At 38.8% G+C, this 23,928-nt stretch overlaps 1 protein-coding gene across 2 annotated transcripts in view; it reads left to right on the top strand.

The window, feature by feature from the left end:
* Positions 1–23,928, top strand: part of LOC126284872 (fatty acid synthase-like) — a 364,243-nt gene that overhangs the window by 13,285 nt on the left and 327,030 nt on the right. For both annotated transcript variants that reach the window (XM_049984111.1, XM_049984110.1), the window contains exon 2: positions 11,799–12,034. In XM_049984111.1, coding sequence (XP_049840068.1) covers positions 11,818–12,034 — 217 coding nt within the window. In that variant the 5' untranslated portion in view covers positions 11,799–11,817. The remainder of the gene's footprint in view (positions 1–11,798; positions 12,035–23,928) is intronic.

Below are 23,928 nucleotides of genomic sequence, written 5' to 3' on the forward strand. Positions count from 1 at the left end.
CTACGTGAATTCTCCTGCCTCTTGTGTTCCTGTCTTCTGCCTATAAGAATAGGCATTTCCCTTGGCCCGTGACTGCAAACGCATGCTGTTGTTACAGTCTCATTTCGTCCTATTAACATATTTAAAAAAACGACTATTACGGAACAGACATTTGTCGCAAACATGGTTAATGACGCATCATTGCCCTCGGTTCACGTAGCTGTCGTCCACACAGTTCGCTCACGTTCAACAAAGGTGTTTGCGCTTCTCATTCGCTCCGCCATTGTAGGTTTGCAAAGGTCAGGAGCAGGTGCTGAAGCAAATGTGGTATAGACTTCAGATTCTCGCCGATTTCTGCGGAATAAAGAGTGATGTGAGACGCTATGGTGAAGGAAACAAGCAATAAAGGTGGGGTGGATATGTAATTTATTTGCTACTCACAAGTTGCAGTATAGGTACGATTTACTGCGTAAATAAGAATAAATTTAAGAATAAGCCTTCTGTGACTGATTTATAATGTTACAGGACTTATCAGTCTTCGTGCCTCTAAGTGGCTATACTTTTTTCGTCTGGCAAACTATACTACCGTGAACCATTGTATTAAAAAAATTTATACTTTGCCATTTGCATTTGTGTGCATTTGGTGTCATTAAGACCACTGGAAATAGGCCTTACTTTTGTGCTGTATTACGTATTTTGTTGTTATTCAAACGTGAATGAAACCTTCACGTATTGTAAAGCATTGAAAGTCCAATATTCAGTAGCTGCCATGATTAATAAGATATAATTGTATGTTATCTACATTATTTTTTTAAAAAAATATTACGATATGTGATTTTAATGAGGTACTATAATGATACATTTAATTTCCTGTACGCAGTATTGTTTGTCAGTATAGTTCATCTACGTACTATTTTTCAGAACTCCTCCGTTTTTATGAATCGTTCTCACACAGATACAAAGTTTGATAAATTGCTTAGAAAATAATTGGAGAGAGGTACTCTTAACGGGTAGGTGGCAGGTAGCTCTTCAAGGGCCGCTGTCAATCACTTCGGTACGGATCTGCTACTGTGTCAACACTACCTATTATTTCAGTTTTTAGTTATTTTAAATTCTTGAAGACTGAAGGGTGCTCCTCTCTTGCGTTTATCGCGTGTAATGTATGCACACGTGGTCTAGGGGTAGCACCTTTGATTAGTAATCAAATCATCCTCCTGTCCGAAACCTGCCACCCCTTAAACTTTGATTAACAATCAGCATTGGCAGCCTAAGACTTCCAGCATAAGAGGTCATCCTTATTCTGCCAACGGATGTGTCAAAGAGGGAGGAGCGGACAGAGGTTCAGGGCACTCTCTTCTCCTTGATGTTGGAAACTGCCTCTCAAGGTGGAAGAATTAGCAATGATCAACGGCGTGAGGATGTAGAAGACAAGGTGTATTTGTTGGCATTAGATTTAATATATTTCCGTCATGAATGGGGTTCCTAAATATCTGTTCTAGATAGTTTTCAGACAAGGCATTTAGTAATGTTTCACAGTATGTGTTAACTTATCATGCCCACCACTAACAAAACAGTAATTTTCTCAGTTAATAGTTGGATTATTAAAAGTCTCCACTGATGATTACATTATGATTGGGGAACTTATGTACAAGTGAACTGAAGTTTTCTCTAAAGTTTTTGATTAAATCAGAGATGAGCCTTCCTTTTAGTCAATACATTCAATATACACTTAAATGTTCCCCAAAAATCTCACTGCTATCAGTTTCAGGTTTCAACCAGCTTTCTGTTACTAGTACTGTACTGGTTAATGGATGGTTTTACCTGTTTTCTTTTAAATGTCATTAACAAAAACTACACCAGAATTCTGTTGTTCATCCTGGAGCTTCAATTTTTCGTTGTAAAACAGTGTTTTCTAACCTTTTTCTGCTACTGCACTGTTGTTGTGGATCAGAGAGAACCAAGCTATTGGAGCTCATTGCCATAAGAACTGTGAAACCTGTCTCTGTCATGTGAATATATAATACTTGCAAGAAAATTGGGGCTTATTTTCATACTTTTGCAAGCATTTTTTGTTGCTGAGGTTTCGAGGCATTCACTTTAAACCTAGAGTTCTATCTTAGCAAATGCGTGAGCTAGCTCAGCTTGTTTCTGACTGTCTATAAGGGACAGTCAAATGAAAACTGAACAGCTGCAAAAATGGACTATAGAATGGTTATGGTGAAAGATTTGGTCTGTATGGAGAATGTGGCAGTGTTTTCAAATCAAATCACCGAAGCATATCCTTTGTCTGATTGGCAGTATGGAGGCAAGCGCTATCATGCAGCAGGATTATTCCTCTGCTTCATCAGTTTCTTGGTGTAGAACCATAACCAGTGTGCTGTGCTATGGAGACACTTCATGGAACCTGAGACATGATATAAATCAAAACCTCCAGGAATGCTTTGGTACAAAATCATACTGTTGTGCAATGTCTCCCACTCTTACATTGCCAGTCTACCCTTTGGTTGAAAACACTGCACCATCTTCCATGCAGCACAGATCTTTTACCATGTGATTTTCAAATCTTTGGCAACCTGAAGAAAGACATGTGGATGTCAGTATCTGTTGGACAAGGAAGTGCCAGAGTGTGTGTAGTACTGGATCCATGGCCTACAGCATTCTGTGAAACTGGAATTGATCGACTCCTCCGCCTGTGGCCTGAATGTCTTAACACACATGGTGATTACTTTTGATTGGAACCCTCCTTTGGTCCTGTTGTGCCGGGTGTTCAGTTTTCATTTGACTGCCCCTCATAGACCTACATTTATACTTTGCAAACATGGGGGAAGTGTGTGACAGAGGGTACGTCCTATTTTACTACTTATTAGGGTTTTTTCCCATTTCATCCACATAAGGAGGGCGAGAAGAATGACTATTTAAGTGCCTCTGTGCATGCTTCAATTAATCTAATCTTGTTCTCATGATCCTTACTGGAGTGCTATGTAGGAGGTTGTAGTATATCCGTAGCCCTACCATTTAAAGCCAGTTGTTCAAACTTTGTGAGTAGGTTTTTTTGGGATAGCATACATCTGTCTTCATGTGTCTGCCAGTTCATTTGTTTTAGTGTCTCTGCAACACTCTTCTGCAGGTCAAACAAACTTGTGATTATTTGTGTTGCCCTTCTCTGTACATGTTCAATGCTCTCTGTTAGTCCTGTTTGATACAGGTCCCACACACTTAAGCAATATCCTAGAATGGATTGCATGAATGATTTGTTAGCAATCTTCTTTGTAGACTCAGGGCATTTCTATAGAAATGTTATGTACTTTCCCATGACTGAGCCTATGTGATCATTCCATACAGATACTGTAGTCATAGGATATTATGTTATTTTATTTGTGAAGTGCAAATTTTTATATTTTTGAACATTTAGAACAAGTTGCCAATCTTTGCACCAATTTGAAATCTTATCAGGGCCTGACTCAATGTCTGTGCAGTTTCTCACAGACCGTCACCCTTCATTGTACATAACTGCATCATGTTATTATGAAGGTTACTGTTAATATTGTCTAAAGGTCAATACCACACAACATGAACAGCAGGAGCCACACACACTTCCCTGGGCACACCCAAATCTACTTCTACATCCGAGGATGATGCTCCATCCAAGATAATAAGCTGTGTCCTCTGTACCAAAAAATTCTCAATCCAGTCACAAATTTCACTTGATACCTCACAGGATCGTACTTTCGATAATAAGCTTAGGTGTGATACTAAGTAAAGTGCTTTTCAGAAATCGAGAAATGCTCTACCTACCCGACAGCCTGGTCCATGGCTTTCAGTGTGTCATGTGAAAAATATGTGAGTTAGGTCTTATGCGATCCATGTTTTTGAGATCTGTGCTGGGTGGCATGGGGGAGGTAATTCTTTTTGAGACACCTCATTATGTTTAAGATCAAAATATGTTCTAATATTCTACAACCAACTGATGTCAAGGATATTGTATGGCAGTTTTGTGCATCACTTTCATTACCTTTCTTGTCGACAGGTATGACTTGTGCTTTCTTCCAAGTACTGGGCCTGGGTTTTTATTCGAGGAATTAATGAGAGATTATAGTTAACAGAGGGCTTAACACAGTCACAAATTGGATATAGAACCTTGTAGGGATTCCATTGGGCCCAGAGGCATTGTTCAGTTTCCCCTGTATAGGTTTTAAAGAGGAAGTCCATTTGCTCAATCTGCCTGTGAGTCATGTAAACAGTGTTCCTTGTGTATTGATATTTTTACTGCTCATGTATTGTGGCTCATAGTCAGAGTGGGGTCAACCTAGAATTTGCCTAAATGAGTGTGCCAACATGCCAAAAAACTTCACACATTCTTACCATTATGACAAATTGCTGGTTGTTAATTCAGTATAAATCTAGCTCAACTGCCTGTCTCATAAGACAATGCGGAGAGAATGAAGCTATAGGATCTGATGAGAATGTTCAGAGATTCAGAATTGAAAATTGAGTCTTGAAAATCCCCAAGTAGATTTATATGTCATATCAGACATTTTTTTCTTCTAGTTTCTATCATTACATATCGTATAGCACCTCTGTAAGGTACCCCATTTGCTACCCTTCTCTGTGTACACTCAGTGTCTCCTACTTAGCCATTCTGTCCTCTCAAAACATTAGAGAATAAATCCTTCCTCTACTTCTGTCTTACTTATATATTTGCTCTTCTTGTCTCTTGTAATGATCCCAGTATTACAAGCAGCTGAATAACTCCATCACTAGGTACATACTACAAACCTTTCTGAAATGTGACGTACCGTTACTTCTTTGTATTCTGACATGTCAGGAAATATAATGACATCAAGTAACACTGTGAGCTAAGAATGAAGTTCTCACTATGACATTCTTGTGTAGGCCAATAACACATTCTCAATTTTCATGTCTTGTCAAATCTGGATAAAAGATGAAGCTTTAGACCTGTGTCTTGTTTTCATCAGGCCTTTGACAATCACCTCCAGCAACATCAACAGCAACTGACTGCCAGTGACTCCTGATGAAGTCGATGGAGGCAATCATTGAATGCTTGATGTTTTCCCCAGATGTGACACGACAAGAAAACTGAAAATTGTTTGTACAGCATTGGGGTATATTTGGAGATCATGCCCAGTATCGCTTCCACAAGTAACTACCCAAGCAGACATGCATGCAGTGTGCACTGGCTGCCAAGAAAAAAACGTGAAGTACTGAGCAGACATGATCATATATCAATGTAATATCCTACCTGTGCACATTATCGGTATATATGAAGTTCCCTGCATCAGGTAGAGTGGCCTCCAGAGCATTAGTGCTAGTCATGTTTATTGTTGTTACCAGACCTGGTAGGATATACACCATCCATCCAAAAAGTTCCTAGACTGATTTTGCTCCTGGTGTCAGCTGGATTATGTGTCTTCAATATGTAATATGACAAATGGTCTTCTGGTCTTTCTCGACAGTGATATGTCACAGACAGGTCAAATATATTCTGACATTTCAATAAGCTCTTGAGAATGACTGTAAAGATGAAATCATCATCTGTGAAATAAATAATTTACAGTCAAATTTCAGAAATTTCTTTCAAGAAAAAATCTTTTACAAACATCAGGAACAATAAAGTCATATAATGCTTCTGTGGAGAACCTCAGATATAGTTTTGGTTTTGGTACATGACTTCCCACCAGTTACTATGAACTGTGGCCTTAAATCCAGTCACAGAAACCATAGGCATGCCATTAGATTGGAAGCTGCTTGTGAGGAACAGTATCGAAAGCCTGCTGGAAATCTATAAATATGGAATTAACTTGAGATTGTCTGTTGATAGCATCTTTACTCGGCATCAATAAAGAAGCACTTGTGTTTCACAAGAATTAGATTTTTGAAGTCTGTGCTGGTTATGTGTCTTTCTTGGAGGTATTTCATAACGTATATACACCAAAATTCTACTAATAATAAGTGTCAATGATATGGGTCTCTAATTCGGGTCTCTAATTCCTTCCCTGTGTACTAGATTGACCTGTACAACTTTCCAGTCTGTGAATACAGATGTTTCATTGAGCAGACATCTACCTATCTATCTATCTATCTATCTATCTTCTATACACACATAAACTGAACACCCTTCCCTCAGTTTTGTCTGTATGTTATGGCTAACATCAAAAACTACTGTAGGCATTTTCATACAGTTTTACAGATAAATAGACTGTTTTATGTTTTATGAGGAAGGTCTGTTTATTATCATTTATAAACATTTAGTACAACGATTTAACATCTTGTGCCACTAAGAAAACGCCACCATTGTCATATGACTGTGTCTTGCAGAGTGGCTTGGAATCGCTTTAGCTCATGTGTGCTCCGTACAAGTGCTACGTAGCAGAGGGTACTTCATAATGTTACATGGCAGAGGAAGCTTTGTACAAATGTTGAGTGGTGAAGGATGCTTTTTACTGATGTGTGACATAGGGGCATCTTACCATAGTTGTGTGGAAGTGTGTGCTCCTTACCAATGTGTGTGTCAGAGTGTGCTTCATGATAATGTTTCGTGCCAGTGTTTTGTACCAAAGCTGCATGGTAGAGGGTGCTGTGTGCTAATGTTGCATTGTGGAGGTTGCTCTGTACCAGTGTTGTGTGGCAGTGGGTGCCTCATACCACATTGTAGATCATACACAAAATGTAACTCTCACCGCACTGGTTCTGGAGTCAGCCAGCTGGTAAGTAACTAGTGCTGATTTGTTGTGATCAGGTGGATCACGACATATTGGATTGCAGTCAGGCAGCTGGCATGCGGTTGTAGTTCTTACTGAGCTGGTGCTAGTCAGACAGATTGGGTGGTATGTATACTCACAGCATGCACCTTTGCCACAACATGTCATTCTGAATGCCAATTAAATATGGAACATATAATTTGTACCTTCTGAGAAATTTCCTGACATACACTGCTTAAATGGTTTAAGTCACTGTCTGGCTGTAAATATATTGTGCTACTTTTGTGCAGCCAGGAGAGGAGGGTTGCTAGTTTGGGCCTATATGATAAAAATTGAGCTGTTTCATCAACTTATTATGAAAGAAACTTACTTGGTGTACAGTAAGGACTCAGAGACTTCCCTGTGATAAGTGACTAAAGTTGGTTTGGGTGACATAAGGGTATCCACTTCCAAATTGCTCAAGTTGGCAGCTGCTCACGATTCAAATTCTAGAGTAGTTACTAAATCTTCATTGTTGAGAGAACTTCAGAAGACTGCTTTTGGTACGGTAACTTCAATTTAATGGCTCTGTTGTTGGTAAAATTACCATTGCTTTCACACAGAGAAGGTACTGATTGTGTCGTGCTACTAGTATTCGTAACATTTGTGCAAAGTGACATTGTACAACCCATTAACTCACATATTATAAGCCATGCAGATGACACCATAATATTCTTCTGTGGTAGATAATGCAAGGAGTTAGAATCTTTTGCTGCTAGTGGGGTAACAAACAGGATAAACAAAACATTTCCACAATTAGAGGTGCAAGGTGAATGTTGCCAAATCTCAATTACTGGCATTTAAAACAGACAGGCATCACCACACTGATAGGAGTAGTATACGCTGCTGGAGAACCATTGGTACACCCTTGAGGTTTCCAATAAGATGACATGTCAGTCTTATTCTATGGGAGCGAATCTAAAGAGCTAGAATCTCTTGCTACTAGTGGTGTAACAGAAGTAACAAAATACTTCAATGATCAGGGACTCAAGGTGAATGTCACCAAATCTCAACTATTGACATTTAAAACAGGCAGTTCTCATCACAACAATATGAATAGTGTATGTAATATCTCTGCAACAGAAGATGGTAACTGTAAACTCCTGGGTGTATATGTTGGATGAAAATTTGTGGTGGACATACCACATTAATTTCGTATGAGGAAAAGTCAGTAGTGCCATATATCTCCTCAGCCAGCTCGCAAAGATAGTTTCTAGCCAAGCACTGAAATTAGTATATTATGGAACACTTTACCCCTTTCTCAATAACAGAATTGAACTATGGGATTGTGCAGCTGATGTACATTTAAAAAGAATACTACTAGTACTGAAAAGAGCAATAAGACTTATACATGGGATGGGACATACAGATTCATGTCGTGAAGTGTTTGTGCAGCAAAAAATATCTGATAATATGTTCTCTGTACATCTTCAAAATAGTTGTATTTTTTATAAGTCAACCAACAGAAGTTATCAAGGGCAGTGATGTACACAACACTAGAACAAAGTGTAACTATTTCTGTAACAGAACAACGTTAAAAATGGCTGATAGAAGTCCATATATCAGTGGTTTGATTTGGTATAGCAAGCTACCAAACTCTCTAAGAATGTACACGGGAAATGTTTTTTAAAACAAAATTTAAATCTTTTCTAATAGAAAAATGTTTATATTCTTTCAATGAATTTTAATATAGTGGTTGTAACATGAGGCATTAGCATATCAGTTGTAATGTGATAAATGTAAAAAATAGATATAAGAAGCAACAGCTACAGAATATAGTGTATTTCATAAGTATAAATATAACCATAGTATTAAGTTTGATGTTTGCAAAAGCCGTCATTATGATGGCTCCAAGCAAAGAAAATGTAATAAATAAATAGATTTATTGTTGCAACAGCGCATATAGAGTACACGAAATTATTACATTTACAGATCAATAGCATGAGCAGTTCTGAAGTACTAGGTATCAATACTTGCTGAAACACCTATGTTAGTACAAGGTATAACCTCCACAAGTAGCAATGCAGGCACTGATTCTGCTATCCAGTCGATCATATGGACAGTGAATACTGTCCTGGGGTATTTTATGCCATATGTGCTTGACCTGTAGATGTAGTTCTGTAAGAGTTGTTGGATGACATGTCACAGTAGTCATTTTTCTTCCCATTATACTGCAAACATGCAGCATTGGAGACAAGTCCAGAGACTGTGTGGGTCAGGGAAGCTGTTACATGTCTTGCAGAGCACGTTGAGTTTCCTGGGCCGTGTGCGGGCGAGCATTGTTCTGTTGCAAAAAGACATCATCTTCCTGTTGGAAGAATGGAAAAAAGGATGGATCTAACAACATTCTACATTTATCAGGTACTAGTTATTGTCCTCTCCAGAAACACCACAGGTGAATGAGAGTTGTAGCTTATCCCACCTCAGCCTGTAAGACATGGGATGGGGCCAGTGTTTCTTGGCTGTACGCACTCTATGACACAGCATCCACCAGGTCTGAGTTGTAAGTACAAATAACCATCACTTGCATGCAAGCAGAATCTGCTTTCATCGCTCGCCATTCCTCTTCCAAGTGATCTTCTGATGGCACTCTTCGAGCCGTGAACGTTAATGCTTTAGAAGAGTGGAAGATGGGCTATAGGTGTGCATGCTTATAGTCCCAATGCTAATAATCAGTTTGCAATAGTTCGTGTTGACTCATCTGAATTCACAAGCCATCTTTTTTGTGATGTGGTAGCTCTATGATCTGCCACAGCTGCCCTTACAATGTGATGATCCTGGCAGACATCTGTGCAGTGTCGACATCCAGAACCTCACTTGCATGTTTCTAAATGTTCACAATACCACTGATACCAGCATTGTTTCAACATTGTTGCAGCACATTCAACTTGTGTGGCAGTTCTCCAAAAAGATCATTCCATCACTTGGAAGGCCACAGTTTGACCTCTTTCAAACTTGCTCTTTTGACTGTAGGAAGCACGAGTGCATCTCTGTGGCATGGTTGCCTGCTTGCTTCACACTTTTGCACCACACTGAGGCTTCTGGCCATTAGGGTAGATACAGATGGAGCTCTCATAGCTATGCCATAATGCTATCTATTGGCAGATGACACTGAAACCATTATCAGACCATCTGCTATTCCCCATATGGTGTATGCTATTATCACATCAAAATCAATGTTGTCTCTCCAAATGTAGTATTTTTTTCCAGTAACAGAAACTGGCAGCTGAAGGTTTCTGGATGTGTACATTGATGAGAATCTGCAAAGGCAAACCATATTAATTTTGTATGTGGAAATGTCAGTACTGGCTTATATCTCCATAGCCAGCACACAGAGATAGTTCCTAGCCAAAAATTAAAAGTAGCATACTGTAAAACAACTTACTGCTTTCTTAACTATGTTATTTAATTATGGGGCCTTGCAGCTAATGTATACTTAAAAAAGTTTTTTATGAGTCAGCTAACTGCAGTTTTCAAGTACACTCGTCTGCATGGTCATGACATCAGAACAAAATATAACTACTTTTGGAAAACAACCAAATTAAAAATGAAGGAGGAACAATTGTACTATGTAACATATTTCTTGAATGTAATTATTGTCGTATTATTATTTCTAACATGTGCAAAAGCTATCACTGTGCTGACTCCATACAAAGCAAATGTGATGTTCTTAGATTTGGTGTAACAAACTACCAAACTATCTAAGGACATGCCAGGGGATTGATTTTTAGACAAAACTGAAAACTTTTCTGATACAAAGCTGTTTATATTTATTCAATGAATTTTAGGGCACTGCTATTTGCTTTGATTTTTCTACAAGATAACAGCAACAAACATGGCACCTCAAACTTAATTTGTTTTATACTTTCTGTACACCATTGGGTTGTTGGTAAAAACTTTGGTTTTAACTTACCTCCAACAGTACATAGCTAATTTTGAGTAGGTGATAATGATTTCTGCTTCAGCATCTTCAATGAGTGTGTGGAGCTCTGGATCTTTCCCACCACAAGTATGATAATTTGCAACAATGATACCAATATCTTCTAGGTGTATCATGTCCTGTGTTTGACCTGCTCTCTTGGAGACTGTGGCCCTGTTTGTACTTTTCTGCGACCTTGTAACCTGTAAAATCTCCCCAGTCCACTCCATACTGTCTCCACTACCCATGTAACCATCTCATGTATGTAGTGGGCTCCTGATCTATTTAATGGATGTGTTTTGCATAACTGGTGGATCTTACGTCCAACAATTTTAAGTGCAAACACAGTAAACATGAGGAGCTGCAAATCCAAATGATGGATACTGATACCCTTCCACCCTATGATGTATGTCAAGAAAGCTGCAGCTTACACAGTGATGCAACAGTTTGAGCTTCTGATTCAGGACCTTCACTTGATTCTGTACAAAAGTACTGTAATCGGACCTGTCAATGATGATGCAGGTGGTGAGCTTCACTTTCATCTTGCAAGCAAGACTGGTTGTCTTTACTTCAGATAGCTGCTGGAAACCAAAGAAAATTTCTTGTGATCTGAAATAGTGCACATCATTGGTACTGACAAGAGCCACTACCTGCAGTTGGTTGCACCCTATGCTGTTCATGGCACCTGGTAAGACCCACTCCACATCTGGGATGCACACACAGTGCAAACTGCATTTCTTCTCATCCTTGGCAGCCATCTCCCTAAAAGGCTCCATCACATGCCTAACAATGTAACATTAGAGCCTCCAACCACTGATAATCCTACTCTACATGGATACATGGACCTAGCAAGCAGAGAGGCATCATCTGGAACAGGGGGAATGTTTGCAGCTAGTTCGAATCATTATCAGTGACAGGTAGCATTTAAAACGTATTTGTCATATAAACCAGAGAGGCTTTTTAGGTGTTTCAATGACCATGATGATTTATGTATTTTAAATATTTTTAGTTTTAGAAGTACAAATTGTTCCAGATGCTGGTGAAGCACAGTAATAAGATATTTTGTGTGCAATCCATATTTCACTAATATTCTGTGAGTAAAGTGAAATAAAGTTTAATGAAACTCTGTATTCTGATTATAGTGTAACAGGACTTTCCACAATGACCAAAGCTTCAGACAGCTCAGCGGCCGGACCAGATGTCTATGCAGAATTTATTACTGCTGGGAAGAAACTGGCGTCACCACCTCCTGGTGAGGAGCTGGTCATTAGTGGTATATCCGGACATTTTCCAAAAAGTGTTGGACTCTATGAGCTCCAGGATAATCTTAAGAACTTACCTGATCTGATGAGTGATTATGGACATGACTGGCAAGGAGGTCAGTAACATTTTGTTTCACTGAAGTATCTGATTATTTATCCAATATTGCTACTAGCATTTTTGTGTTGAATGCATAATTATGTTGTATGAGAATTCTTTTAGAACTAAACCTGTACTAACTTGTGTTTTGTATCACATTACTCAAAGGCATAGCAGTTGATTCTGTCTACTTTTTTAAGTTTTGTAGGTATTGCATTTTCCTCTGTTGTGGATTTCTGGATGTTCTAAATTTCAAGTGCCAAGGGGGTTTATAGTGTTTCCAGTTCTCTCTCTTTTTTTTTCATGTGCTTTATATCACCTTCATTGAAATGTAAGTCATGTGATTACTACACTGCTGTAAAAGAAGTATTCATGAAGTAATCTTCAACTGGCTATTAAAAAAGGGAAATTTTTTTTTAATGTACAATCTGTACTTATATGTTGACATTACTTCTCCTCAGAGTCACCACCCAAATTGAAACATTTGACATCGTCTTCTTTATTCCTTCATTAAAGAATGGTACCATCTAGTGCCTCAGTCAGTTGCTGACAGCATCCTAGAACTCATAGTTGGTCATGAAACACTGAGTAGCCAGTCAGGCCTTCATCTTGGAGAACAGAGGAAGGTCACTTGGTGCCAAATCAGACTACAGAGAGAATCCTAAAAAAATCTCCATTCAAAAAATGTGAGTTTTCTTTTTCTTCTATTTGTAATGTAGGTCATGCTTCGTCATAAAAGTGAATGATTCCTTTGGTATTCATCTGTGCCTTTTGGATTTTTGTAACACTCTTAATAAATCTGTAATGTTTCAGTATTCTCATGTCTTACTCTCTCAAAATCTGTTGTCAAAATTGTTTTCTGATCTCAAAGAAGCTTTGTAACTATCGTTTTGTAGTTTGATTGAATGCTTTGGACTTGTTGGGAAAATAAGTGTCCACCCAGTGCTTGGACTGTTATCTAGTCTCACGAGTTCACGTGCTACACCTATCTCTCATGCTCAGGCATGATTCTGTTAAGTAATTCCTCTCTCTCTTCATGGTAGTGCTGAAGGAATGTTAAGGCTAAACCGGTTCTTGCAGTTTTTCGACACCTTTTACCTGTAGACGTTTTGGCGCTACCACATTTAAAACTTTTTATAATATACCGTCCCTATGACATGGTGAAGGAGGGTTGACCCCGAACTCTGAGGCATGTCTTCAGAAAGTTCAGAAATTTTGACTCAACCTCTCACAAATACAATTTCATCATCGTGTTGCACAAGTTTATCAGTCACAACTTGAATGTCTTCCTCAACCATGTTTGTCATCTGCATGTATACTGTACTCTGCAAAACTCTGTGAAGGCATGGCAGAGCATAGGCGTCACTATATTAGTTCTTAATGTTTCTTACTGCTTCATTCATGTAAGGTGCACAGCAATAATGATTGTTTAAATGCCTCTGTGTGTACTGTAATTAATCTAATCTAATCCTCATGGTCCCTCTAGGAGTGACACATAGGAGGTTGAAATATATTCCTACAGTCATCTAAAGCCAGTTCTTGAAACATTGTTATTAGGCTGTCTTGGAATGGCTTACATCTATCTTCAAGGTTCTGCCAGTTAAGTTTCTTCAGTATCTCTGTGACAGTCCATCATGGCTCAAGTAAGCCTGTGACCATTCATACAGTTCTCTGTATACATTCAATATCCTCTGTTAGTGCTATATGGTACAAGTCCAACACAATTGAGCAATACTCTAGGATGGGTTGCACGAGTGATCCATGAGCATTCTCCTTTGCAGATTAATTGCATCATGCACAGATTTGTGAGCGACCTTCAATTTTCTGCACCATTCTCTCACAACACCATCATTCATAACTCCATTCCAATATATATGATGCAATCAGTGATGAATCTCAGCATCACTGAGTCCTTCTGCTTGCAGGAAGGGAATTACAGAATGTACGGAGATACAATTACACCAATACATTTCAATCGCTTGCCTCTTATACACTGACTAACAAAACAGACATCTGACTGATGCAACATGATCATTAAAGTATCCTTCTGAAACCATGTAGGTACCATGAAGCTACAAGAATCTGTTATTTTTAATAGCCAATTGGAGGCTAATTTATGACTATCCCCCCCCCCCCCCCCCCACAAGTTAGTTGACTCACTGTTAATAGATAGAAGCCTGTGTTAGAAAGTATGTTGTAACATAAGAAGGAAACTGATATAAAGAACTCTTAAAATAAAGTTAAACAGGTAATTTCTTAGGAAATGCGAAGATTCTGTCATGGCTACAACATAAATTTTGAAGTAGTAATTATACCAAAAGTTAAAGAAAGGTGATATGAGACATGACAACTAGTATGTAGGCATGTCACAAAAGGAGGAAGACAGCATTAGGCTAGGTTGCATTCTTAAAATATGGTATAACCATTGGTGGTTGGAATCTAAAGGCAAATAACATATTGAGTTCATAGCATGAAATCATAGAAAGTCTGTAAAATTAAGGAAAATAAAAATAAGGTGGACAGTTAGATAAATGTAATATATTGATATTTTAAAATGAAAGGAAATGCAAAACACAGCAGGTTTTGGAAAAGTAAGGTGCCTGGGCGCTAAAGAGGAAGCAGATGAGAAAGTGTATGGACAGTTACAACACAGGTACACATATATAATCCTAAGGTTGAAATTACATTAGGGTCAATCCAAATGAAGTGGTCCAATAAAAATTAAGTTGGTTGCTTGACCATTTTTAAATATTTTAATTTTTTCACATGTGAGTAACCTGTAATTGAGAAGTTCAAAATAGTTTTTTTTAAAAAAATTACCTTTCACCTTTACTGAAGACGGCCATTTTTGTTTCTAAGTGTGTGACGATGTTTCTAAGTGTGCGACGATGTTTCAGTTTAGAGACGTTAGCAGAAATATGAATATTTCTACACTGGGTTAAGTTACAACATTGCAATTGACATATTGTTTTTAGAAAAGTGTCCTCTACAACACTGTCAATTACACGAAATACCCTAAATTAAAAAATAACCAGTCATAATAACCTCCAAAGTTTGGTATCCAAATTGACAAAAATCCACTTTCTAAGCCCAAAAATAACAAACAAGGAGTGATTTATGAGAGTCTATTTTTTCCTATAGTTAGATATTATACACTACTAACCTCAGATAGAGCAAGAGCACTTACAAATGTTTCCTTAACTTTTTATGAATTTTTTAAAAAATTGAAAATTTTCATTTTTTGTAACGTTTGGGGTTAGTTATCTCAGGTGGGACTGAATATAAAAATATGGTTTTAGCACAGTTTGTACACCTATATGATAGCAATGTACTGTAAAAATTTCAACATTGATATTTGACTGTGAACAAAGATATGAATTTTTGAAAATGAGGAGACAGTTCCCATTACTCTACAACTGATCTTATGGCTGTTGCCTATTCATGTGTGATATTGGCAGGATATAGTCAATTATTATTGAAGTAAGGTACTGAATTATATATAAAAACAGAAAACATCACTGAAATTAACATTTATATTATTTTGACATACTTAAAATAACTATTTTCATTTAACATCCTTCGAGATGCGACTGCTCTGAAACCTGGTGGTGAATGTTAAGAACACTTATTTCTTCAGACAGCTTCTGTGATATAAGACCTCCCAGTTGCTGTGATAAGTTCAAGCACTGAAAGTTTCCTTTAAACATTTTTCATTGGTATCCAAGCTTTCTCACTAGTAGATTGCTTGAAAGATGTTTTTGGGCCAGCAGGGTATTAAAAAATGCACAAAAACATCATTGTTTTCCAAACTTATTCTTTCAACCTCTGCAAGCCACCACTGTCCATCATACACACTTGCCACCATGTTATTCAATGTTAAAGACAGATATGTAATTTTACTGACACACTGATCCTCATAAATTTCGGCTTCTGATGTTAAATAGCATTGAAGCTTTGAAGATTTCTGCAATGCCAGGGAATTTGTGGAAATGCCTTGTTCCTTTTATTGCTACACAGTTTTCAAATATGGTTTGAAATTTTGTTTTCATATGCAAAATGACTTCTTCTTTCTTGATCAGAAAATAGGCAATGCCTTTAATATTATCCTTGCAAAAGACATTCATGTCCTGTACTGTGAGAATTTGGTGTGTGGTTGGTCTTTGTAGGCTGGCTTTATTTACTTCATGTTTTGTTGTACCTCCTACTCCATCACATGCATTTTTACCATGGTAAGATGCAAAAAAAGTGCCATTCAGCCCTCAACCCAATGTCTACTATGTGGTTGCACAGATTTGAAAAATTCTTTTTGTTCTTATACTGACTACCACTTCCATCTGAAAAGTATATTAGCTTCTCAACCACAGGAAAATTTTCTTTTATGTAATTTGTTACATACTTTTGAAACACATGTACAGCCAAAGTGTTGTGTAGTCCCTTAGAATGCAAATTGTACAACTGCAAACTTCATCTTTCTCATGCACTGTTGCCTGGTCATTGACCCAGTGGTACCCTTGTATTGAATCCTGAATCTCAAATGTAAAATTTTCTGCAAAATCAGCTAGCTTTGGATTTTAGAAACATAGTGGCGATTTTTGAGTTTTTGTAAGTTATCAGTGAAAGATTTCAAGTACTCTTCCTGAGATTTAACCACTGTTACCATTTCTGCCCTGTCAGTTTTGACCCACTGTTTGAAGGTAATACTGTCTGGCATTTCCTCATCATATTTGTGAAACCATTCAATAACAGTTTCCTTACCAGGGTATTTAATACACAAACTCATCATGCAGTCATAACTGTTACTGTCACAGACCATTAAATCTAGTAGCTCTTTGTAGTTAAGATCACCAAGTTTTGCACCTGCAATAATCATTTTGACATTTTGATGATATAAACAAACACATATGGATCCAGAATGAGATTTTCACTCTGCAGCGGAGTGTGTGCTGATATGAAACTTCCTGGCAGATTAAAACTGTGTGCCCGACCGAGACTCGAACTCGGGACCTTTGCCTTTCGCGGGCAAGTGCTCTACCAACTGAGCTACCGAAGCACAACACCTGCTATCTGTCCAACAGAGCTCTATTCATCCATGTTATTGCATTCCAGTTAATATCTCAAAATTAATTACAAATTACATTCAGAACAAAGCACATAACACATTCTGCACTCTCAATGAAGTAAGTACATCCACACTAACAGAGGTTTCAGAACAGACTGACTACAACAATGCTATACCCAGCAATAATGTACTTCTTTATTGACAATAAACATATAGGTAAATGGGCACTTTTATTACCATAGAACAAAAGTAAAATCTCCTATTGTTTAATATTGCATTATTAAAAATAAATAGACTAAATGAATATTGAGTGATAGTGTTAACTAAATATAGGTCACAATTAAATTTTATTACAATGAAACAATAAACTATTTAAATAGGCAACAGCCACAAGATCAGTTGTAGAGTAATGTGAATTATTTCCTCATTTTCAAAATTTATATCTTTCTTCATAGTCAGATATCAATGTTGAAATTTTTGCAGTACATTGCTATCATATAGATGTACAAACTGTGCTAAAACCATATTTTTATATTCCGTCCCACCTGAGATAACTAACTTGAAAAAAAAAAAAAATCGAATTTCAAAAATTTGTAAAAATTAAGGAAACATTTGTAAGTGTTCTTGCTCTATATGAGGCTCATAGTGTGTGATAGCTAACTATAGGAAAAAATAGACTCTCATAAATCACTCTTTGTTTGTTATTTTTGGGCCTAGAAAACAGATTTTTGAAAATTTGGATACCACATTTTGGAGCTTATTTTGACTGGTTATGTTTGAATTTAGGGTATTTTGTGTAATGGACAATGTTGTAGTGTACACTTTTGTAATAACAATCATGTCAAATGTAATTTTGTAACTTAATCCAGTGCAGAGATATTCAAATTTTCGCTAATATCTCCAGAGTGAAAAATCGTCGCACTCCGTCAAATAAAAATGGCTGCCATCCAGTAAAGGTACAAGATAAATTATTTTAAAAAACTGTTTTGAACATCTCAAATATAGGGCAATCACTTATAAAAAAATTAAAATATTTAAAAATGGCCAAGCAACAATCACTGAACCACCTCATATGGATTGACCCATTAGTTCCTCATTGATTAGATTAGATTTGATATATTTATTCATCCAGAGATCATCTCACAATGATATAAGATTTGTTATCATAATCCAATGAAAATTGCTCAAAATATAAAAACATGCATAATATATACATATGTTGTGATGAGGTTAGGACAGATAGACAGTTAAGACAGATAGATAGCAGTGGCCTTGATGAAGAAATCACAGCATTTGCCTGAAATAATTTAGAAACAGCTGACTCAGGTTATCCAGACAGAGCAAACTTCTGAATATCTACATCTATACTCTATAAACTACCATAAAGTGCATGACAGAGAATACATCCCATTATACCAGTTATTAGGGTTTCTTCCCATTCCATTGATGTATGGAGTGTGGAAAGAATGACTGTTTGAATAACTTTGTGCATGCTCATTCTCACTAACCCTATGCAAGTGATATGCCGGGGTTGTAGTATATTCGTAGTGTCACCATTTAAAGCTGGTTCTTGAAATTTTGTTAGTAGACTTTCTTGGGGTCATTTATGTTCATCTTACAGAGTATTCCAGTTCACTTTCTTCAGCAGCTCTGTCACACTCTCCCATGAGCCAGACAGATCTGTCACCATATATTCAATACCCCGTGTTAGTCCTATATGGTATGGTTCACAAACTTGAGCAGTATTCTAGGATGAGTCATGTAAGTAAATTGTAAGCAATATCTTTTCTTTACTGATTGCAGTTCGCCAGTATTCTACCAATAAACTGAACTCTACCACCAGCTTTACCCACAACAAAGCCCATGTGATTGTTACATTTATACCCTGCAGAATGTTATGCCTAAGTATTTATATGAGTTGGCCAATTCCAACTCTGACTCACTGATATTATAGTAATAAAATACAGCATTTTTTTGTTTGCACTGCACAGTTTTACATTTCTGAACATTTAAAGCAAGTTGCCAATCATTGCATCACTTTGAAATCTTTCTAGACCTGAGTGGATATTTATGCAGCTTCTTTTGAACTTCATTACTTATATTAACTTCATTACTTATACTAATTGCATCATCTGCAAAAAGTCTGAGAATACTATTAATACTGTCTGTAAGGTCACTAATATACAACATGAACAGCAAGTATCCCAAGGCTTCCCTGGATCGCACCTGAAGTTACTTCTACATCTGACAATGACTGTCCATCCAAGATAATATGCTGTGTTCTAAGTCCTCATTCCAATTACTAATTTCACTTGATACTCCATGTGATCATAATTTTAACAATGAGGATAGTTTTTGTAATGAGTGAATGCTTTTCAGAAATCAAGAAGTACTGCATCTACCTGACTGCCATGATCCAAAGTTTTCAGGATCTCACGAGAAAAATATGAGTTGAGTTTCACAGAACTGATGTTTTCAGAGTCCATGCTGGTTGGTGTGGAGTAGGTCATTCTGTTCAAAATACTTCAATTCATTTGAGCCCAGAACATTGTCTAAGATTCTGCGACAGATCGATGTCAAGGATATTGGATAGTAATTTTGTGGATCACTTCTACTAGCTTTCTTGTAGACAGATGTGACCTGTGCTTATTCCAACTAATGATCATGGCCTTTTGTTCCAGGAATGTAAAATAGACTATAGTTAGAAGAGGGGCTAACTGAGCCCCTAATTCAGTAAAGAATCTGATTGGGATTCCATTAGGCCCTGGACTCTATTCAATTTTAATGATTTCAACTTATACTAATACTTATTTCACTCATATAAGGATTAAATTGGTGCTGTTCTCCTGGGTTTTCTTTATAATGAAACATTTGAAAACAGAGTTAAAGATGTCATCATTTGCTTAGCTACCCTAAATTTCAGTTCCTGTCTCATTTGCTACAGACTGGATGGTAACTTTGGTGCCACTGACTACCTCTACACATGACCAGAATTTCTTTAGGTTTTGTGAAAGATCATTTTATATTCAGACATTCATTAAAGACTTCACACATTGCTTTATTGACAACCAAATATGTTTCATTCAGCATTTCTTTATCTGCAGCCCTATGGTGTGATTTACATTATTACCTGTTTGCAGTAGTTTCTGTTTCTTCCCTTCCATTATGAACTGTTCTACTGTCTACAGATCTACCCAGTGCATTGTCAACCATCCTTTTAAACTGAAGTCATACTTCCTCTATATGTTCCTGTCCTGTGCTGAAACTTTCAAGTTTCTTATTGAGATATGACACTGATGATTTTTTATCTAGTTTAACCCAATACATTTTCATCATGAGTTGGGTTTTGAACTACCTGCTGCAGGTTGTTTTCAGAGAAGACATTTAGTAATGTTTCATAGGATGTCTTACCACACTCACTGTTAACAAAACTGGAATTTTCCCATTTGATTGTTGGATGATGAAAAGCTCCACTGATAATTAGTGTTACTAGGGAACTTACATACAAATGAATGGTGTTTTCTCTAAAGTTTTATATTAGGATATGAGCCTGGTGGGTGAAGAAGGATCCAGTTACCATTTACCCTACCTCTTATGGTGAGTCTTGTCCAAACAATCTCACATGTAGTTTCATTTTCCATTTCAGTGGGTTTCAGTTTCTTGTCTATTGTGACAAATACACCACCTCCATTTCCCACCAACCTATCCTTTCGATATACGATTAATTTCCCCCCCAAAATCTCACTTCTGTCAGTTTTAGGTGTCAAACAGCTTTCTGTACCTAATAATATGTGAGCTTCACTGCTTTTTAGGAGCACTTCAAACTCTGAAACTTTGTTGCGAATGCTTCAGCAGTTAACCACTAGGGTTTTTATACCCTCTCCTTTGGGAGGTACTTAGTTTGATCTTACGCTGATACTTCTGGGTTTCCTACAACTATCATTGACTGGATGCAGAGTTACCTAATCTAAAAAAAGCATGAGAAGTTACCAGTAGTTTACCACAAATGAACTGTACACGTGGGAATGCATTTATGCTTCCAAAATACATTTTTAAAATTGTAGAAAAGTTTGGCATGGATGTAGAAGTTCACACACTATCCTAGTTTTCAGAACTAGTAGTTCCTTTAGTTCCTTCCTTGGAGAGGAGAGAGCACTAGCAGGGGAAGATTAAAAACAGAGAACATGTCACTCAGACTCCAGGATGAGAAGGACCCACCTATTTCTAAGATGAGGGGAGGCAGTACAAGTGTGTGTGTGTGTGTGTGTGTGTGTGTGTGCTGTAACAGAAATGGATGTTTCAATATGTATCTAAATATAAACACTAAAAACAAAGATTCCAAGACTTACCAAGCGGGAAAGCGCCGGCAGACAGGCACATGAACAAAACACACAAACACACACACAGAATTGCTAGCTTTCGCAACCAACAGTTGCTTCTTCAGGAAGGAGAGGGAAAGACGAAAGGATGTGGGTTTTAAGGGAGAGGGTAAGGAGTCATTCCAATCCCGGGAGTGGAAAGACTTCCCTTAGGGGAAAAAAAGCAGGACAGGTGTACACTCGCACACACACACACACACACACACACACACACACACACACACACATATCCATCCGCTTTTCCTCCCCCAAGGGAAGTCCCCCCGCCCCCGGGACCGGAACGACTCCCCACCCTCCCCCCCAAAACCCACACCCCCCGTCCCCCCGTCCCCCCCCCCCGAAGAAGCAACCGCCGACCGCGAAAGCCAGCAACTCTGTGCATGTGCCCGTGCGTCCCGCCCATGCGTCCGTCCGCCGGCGCCCCCCCCCCGCCTGGCAAGCCCCGGAATCCCCGTCTTTAATAAATAAATAAATAAATATATATATATATATATATATATATATATATATATATATATATATATAATGATGATGTAAATAAAATAGAAAGAAACTTCCACATGGGAAAAATATATTAAAAACAAAGATTCCAAGACCCACCAAGCGGGAAAGCGCCGGCAGACAGGCACACGAACAAAACACACAAACACACACACAGAACCGCTAGCCCTCACAACCGACGGCCGCCCCCCCAAGAAGGGGAGGGAAAGATGAAAGGATGCGGGCTCCAAGGGAGAGGTCAAGGAGCCACCCCAATCCCGGGAGCGGAAAGACCTCCCCCGGGGGAAAAAAAGGGCAGATGTACACTCGCACACACACACACATATCCATTCGCACATACACAGACACAAGCAGACATATTTAAAGGCAAAGAGTAAGGGCAGAGATGTCAGTCGAGGCGGAAGTACAGAGGCAAAGAAGTTGTTGAAAGACAGGTGAGGTATGAGCGGCGGCAACTTGAAATTAGCGGAGGTTGAGGCCTGGCGGATATCAAGAAGAGAGGATATACTGAAGGGCGAGTTCCCATCTCCGGAGTTCAGATAGGTTGGTGTTGGTGGGAAGTATCCAGATAACTCGGACGGTGTAACACTGTGCCAAGATGTGCTGGCCGTGCATCAAGGCATGTTTAGCCACAGGGTGATCCTCATTACCAACAAACACTGTCTGCCTGTGTCCATTCATGCGAATGGACAGTTTGTTGCTGGTCATTCCCACATAGAAAGCGTCACAGTGTAGGCAGGTCAGTTGGTAAATCACGTGGGTGCTTTCACACGTGGCTCTCCCTTTGATCATGTACACCTTCCGGGTTACAGGACTGGAGTAGGTGGTGGTGGGAGGGTGCATAGGACAGGTTTTACACCGGGGGCGGTTGCAAGGGTAGGAGCCAGAGGGTAGGGAAGGTGGTTTGGGGATTTCATAGGGATGAACCAAGAGGTTACGAAGGTTAGGTGGACGGCGGAAAGACACTCTTGGTGGAGTGGGGAGGATTTCATGAAGGATTGATCTCATTTCGGGGCAGGATTTTAGGAAGTCGTATCCCTGCTGGAGAGCCACATTCAAGGTCTGATCCAGTCCCGGGAAGTATTCTGTCACAAGTGGGGCACTTTTGGGGTTCTTCTGTGAGAGGTTCTGGGTTTGAGGGGATGAGGAAGTGGCTCTGGTTATCTGCTTCTGTACCAGGTTGGGAGGGTAGTTGCGGGATGCGAAAGCTGTTTTCAGGTTGTTGGTGTAATGGTCGAGGGATTCAGGACTGGAGCAGATTCGTTTGCCACGAAGGCCTAGGCTGTAGGGAAGGGACCGTTTGATATGGAATGGGTGGCAGCTGTCATAATGGAGGTACTGTTGCTTGTTGGTGGGTTTGATGTGGACGGATGTGTGCAGCTGGCCATTGGACAGATGGAGGTCAACGTCTAGGAAAGTGGCATGGGATTTGGAGTAGGACCAGGTGAATCTGATGGAACCAAAGGAGTTGAGGTTGGGGAGGAAATTCTGGAGTTGTTCTTCACTGTGAGTCCAGATCATGAAGATGTCATCAATAAATCTGTACCAAACTTTGGGTTGGCAGGCTTGGGTAACCAAGAAGGCTTCCTCTAAGCGACCCATAAATAGGTTGGCATACGAGGGGGCCATCCTGGTACCCATGGCTGTTCCCTTTAATTATTGGTATGTCTGGCCTTCAAAAGTGAAGAAGTTGTGGGTCAGGATGAAGCTGGCTAAGGTGACGAGGAAAGAGGTTTTAGGTAGGGTGGCAGGTGATCGGCGTGAAAGGAAGTGCTCCATTGCAGCGAGACCCTGGACGTGTGGGATATTCGTGTATAGGGTAGTGGCATCAATGGTTACAAGGATGGTTTCCGGGGGTAACAGACTGGGTACGGATTCCAGGCGTTCGAGAAAGTGGTTGGTGTCTTTGATGAAGGATGGGAGACTGCTTGTAATGGGTTGAAGGTGTTGATCTACGTAGGCAGAGATACGTTC

Source organism: Schistocerca gregaria, chromosome 8, assembly GCF_023897955.1.
Source record: "Schistocerca gregaria isolate iqSchGreg1 chromosome 8, iqSchGreg1.2, whole genome shotgun sequence".
Classification (NCBI taxonomy): Eukaryota; Metazoa; Arthropoda; class Insecta; order Orthoptera; family Acrididae; genus Schistocerca; species Schistocerca gregaria.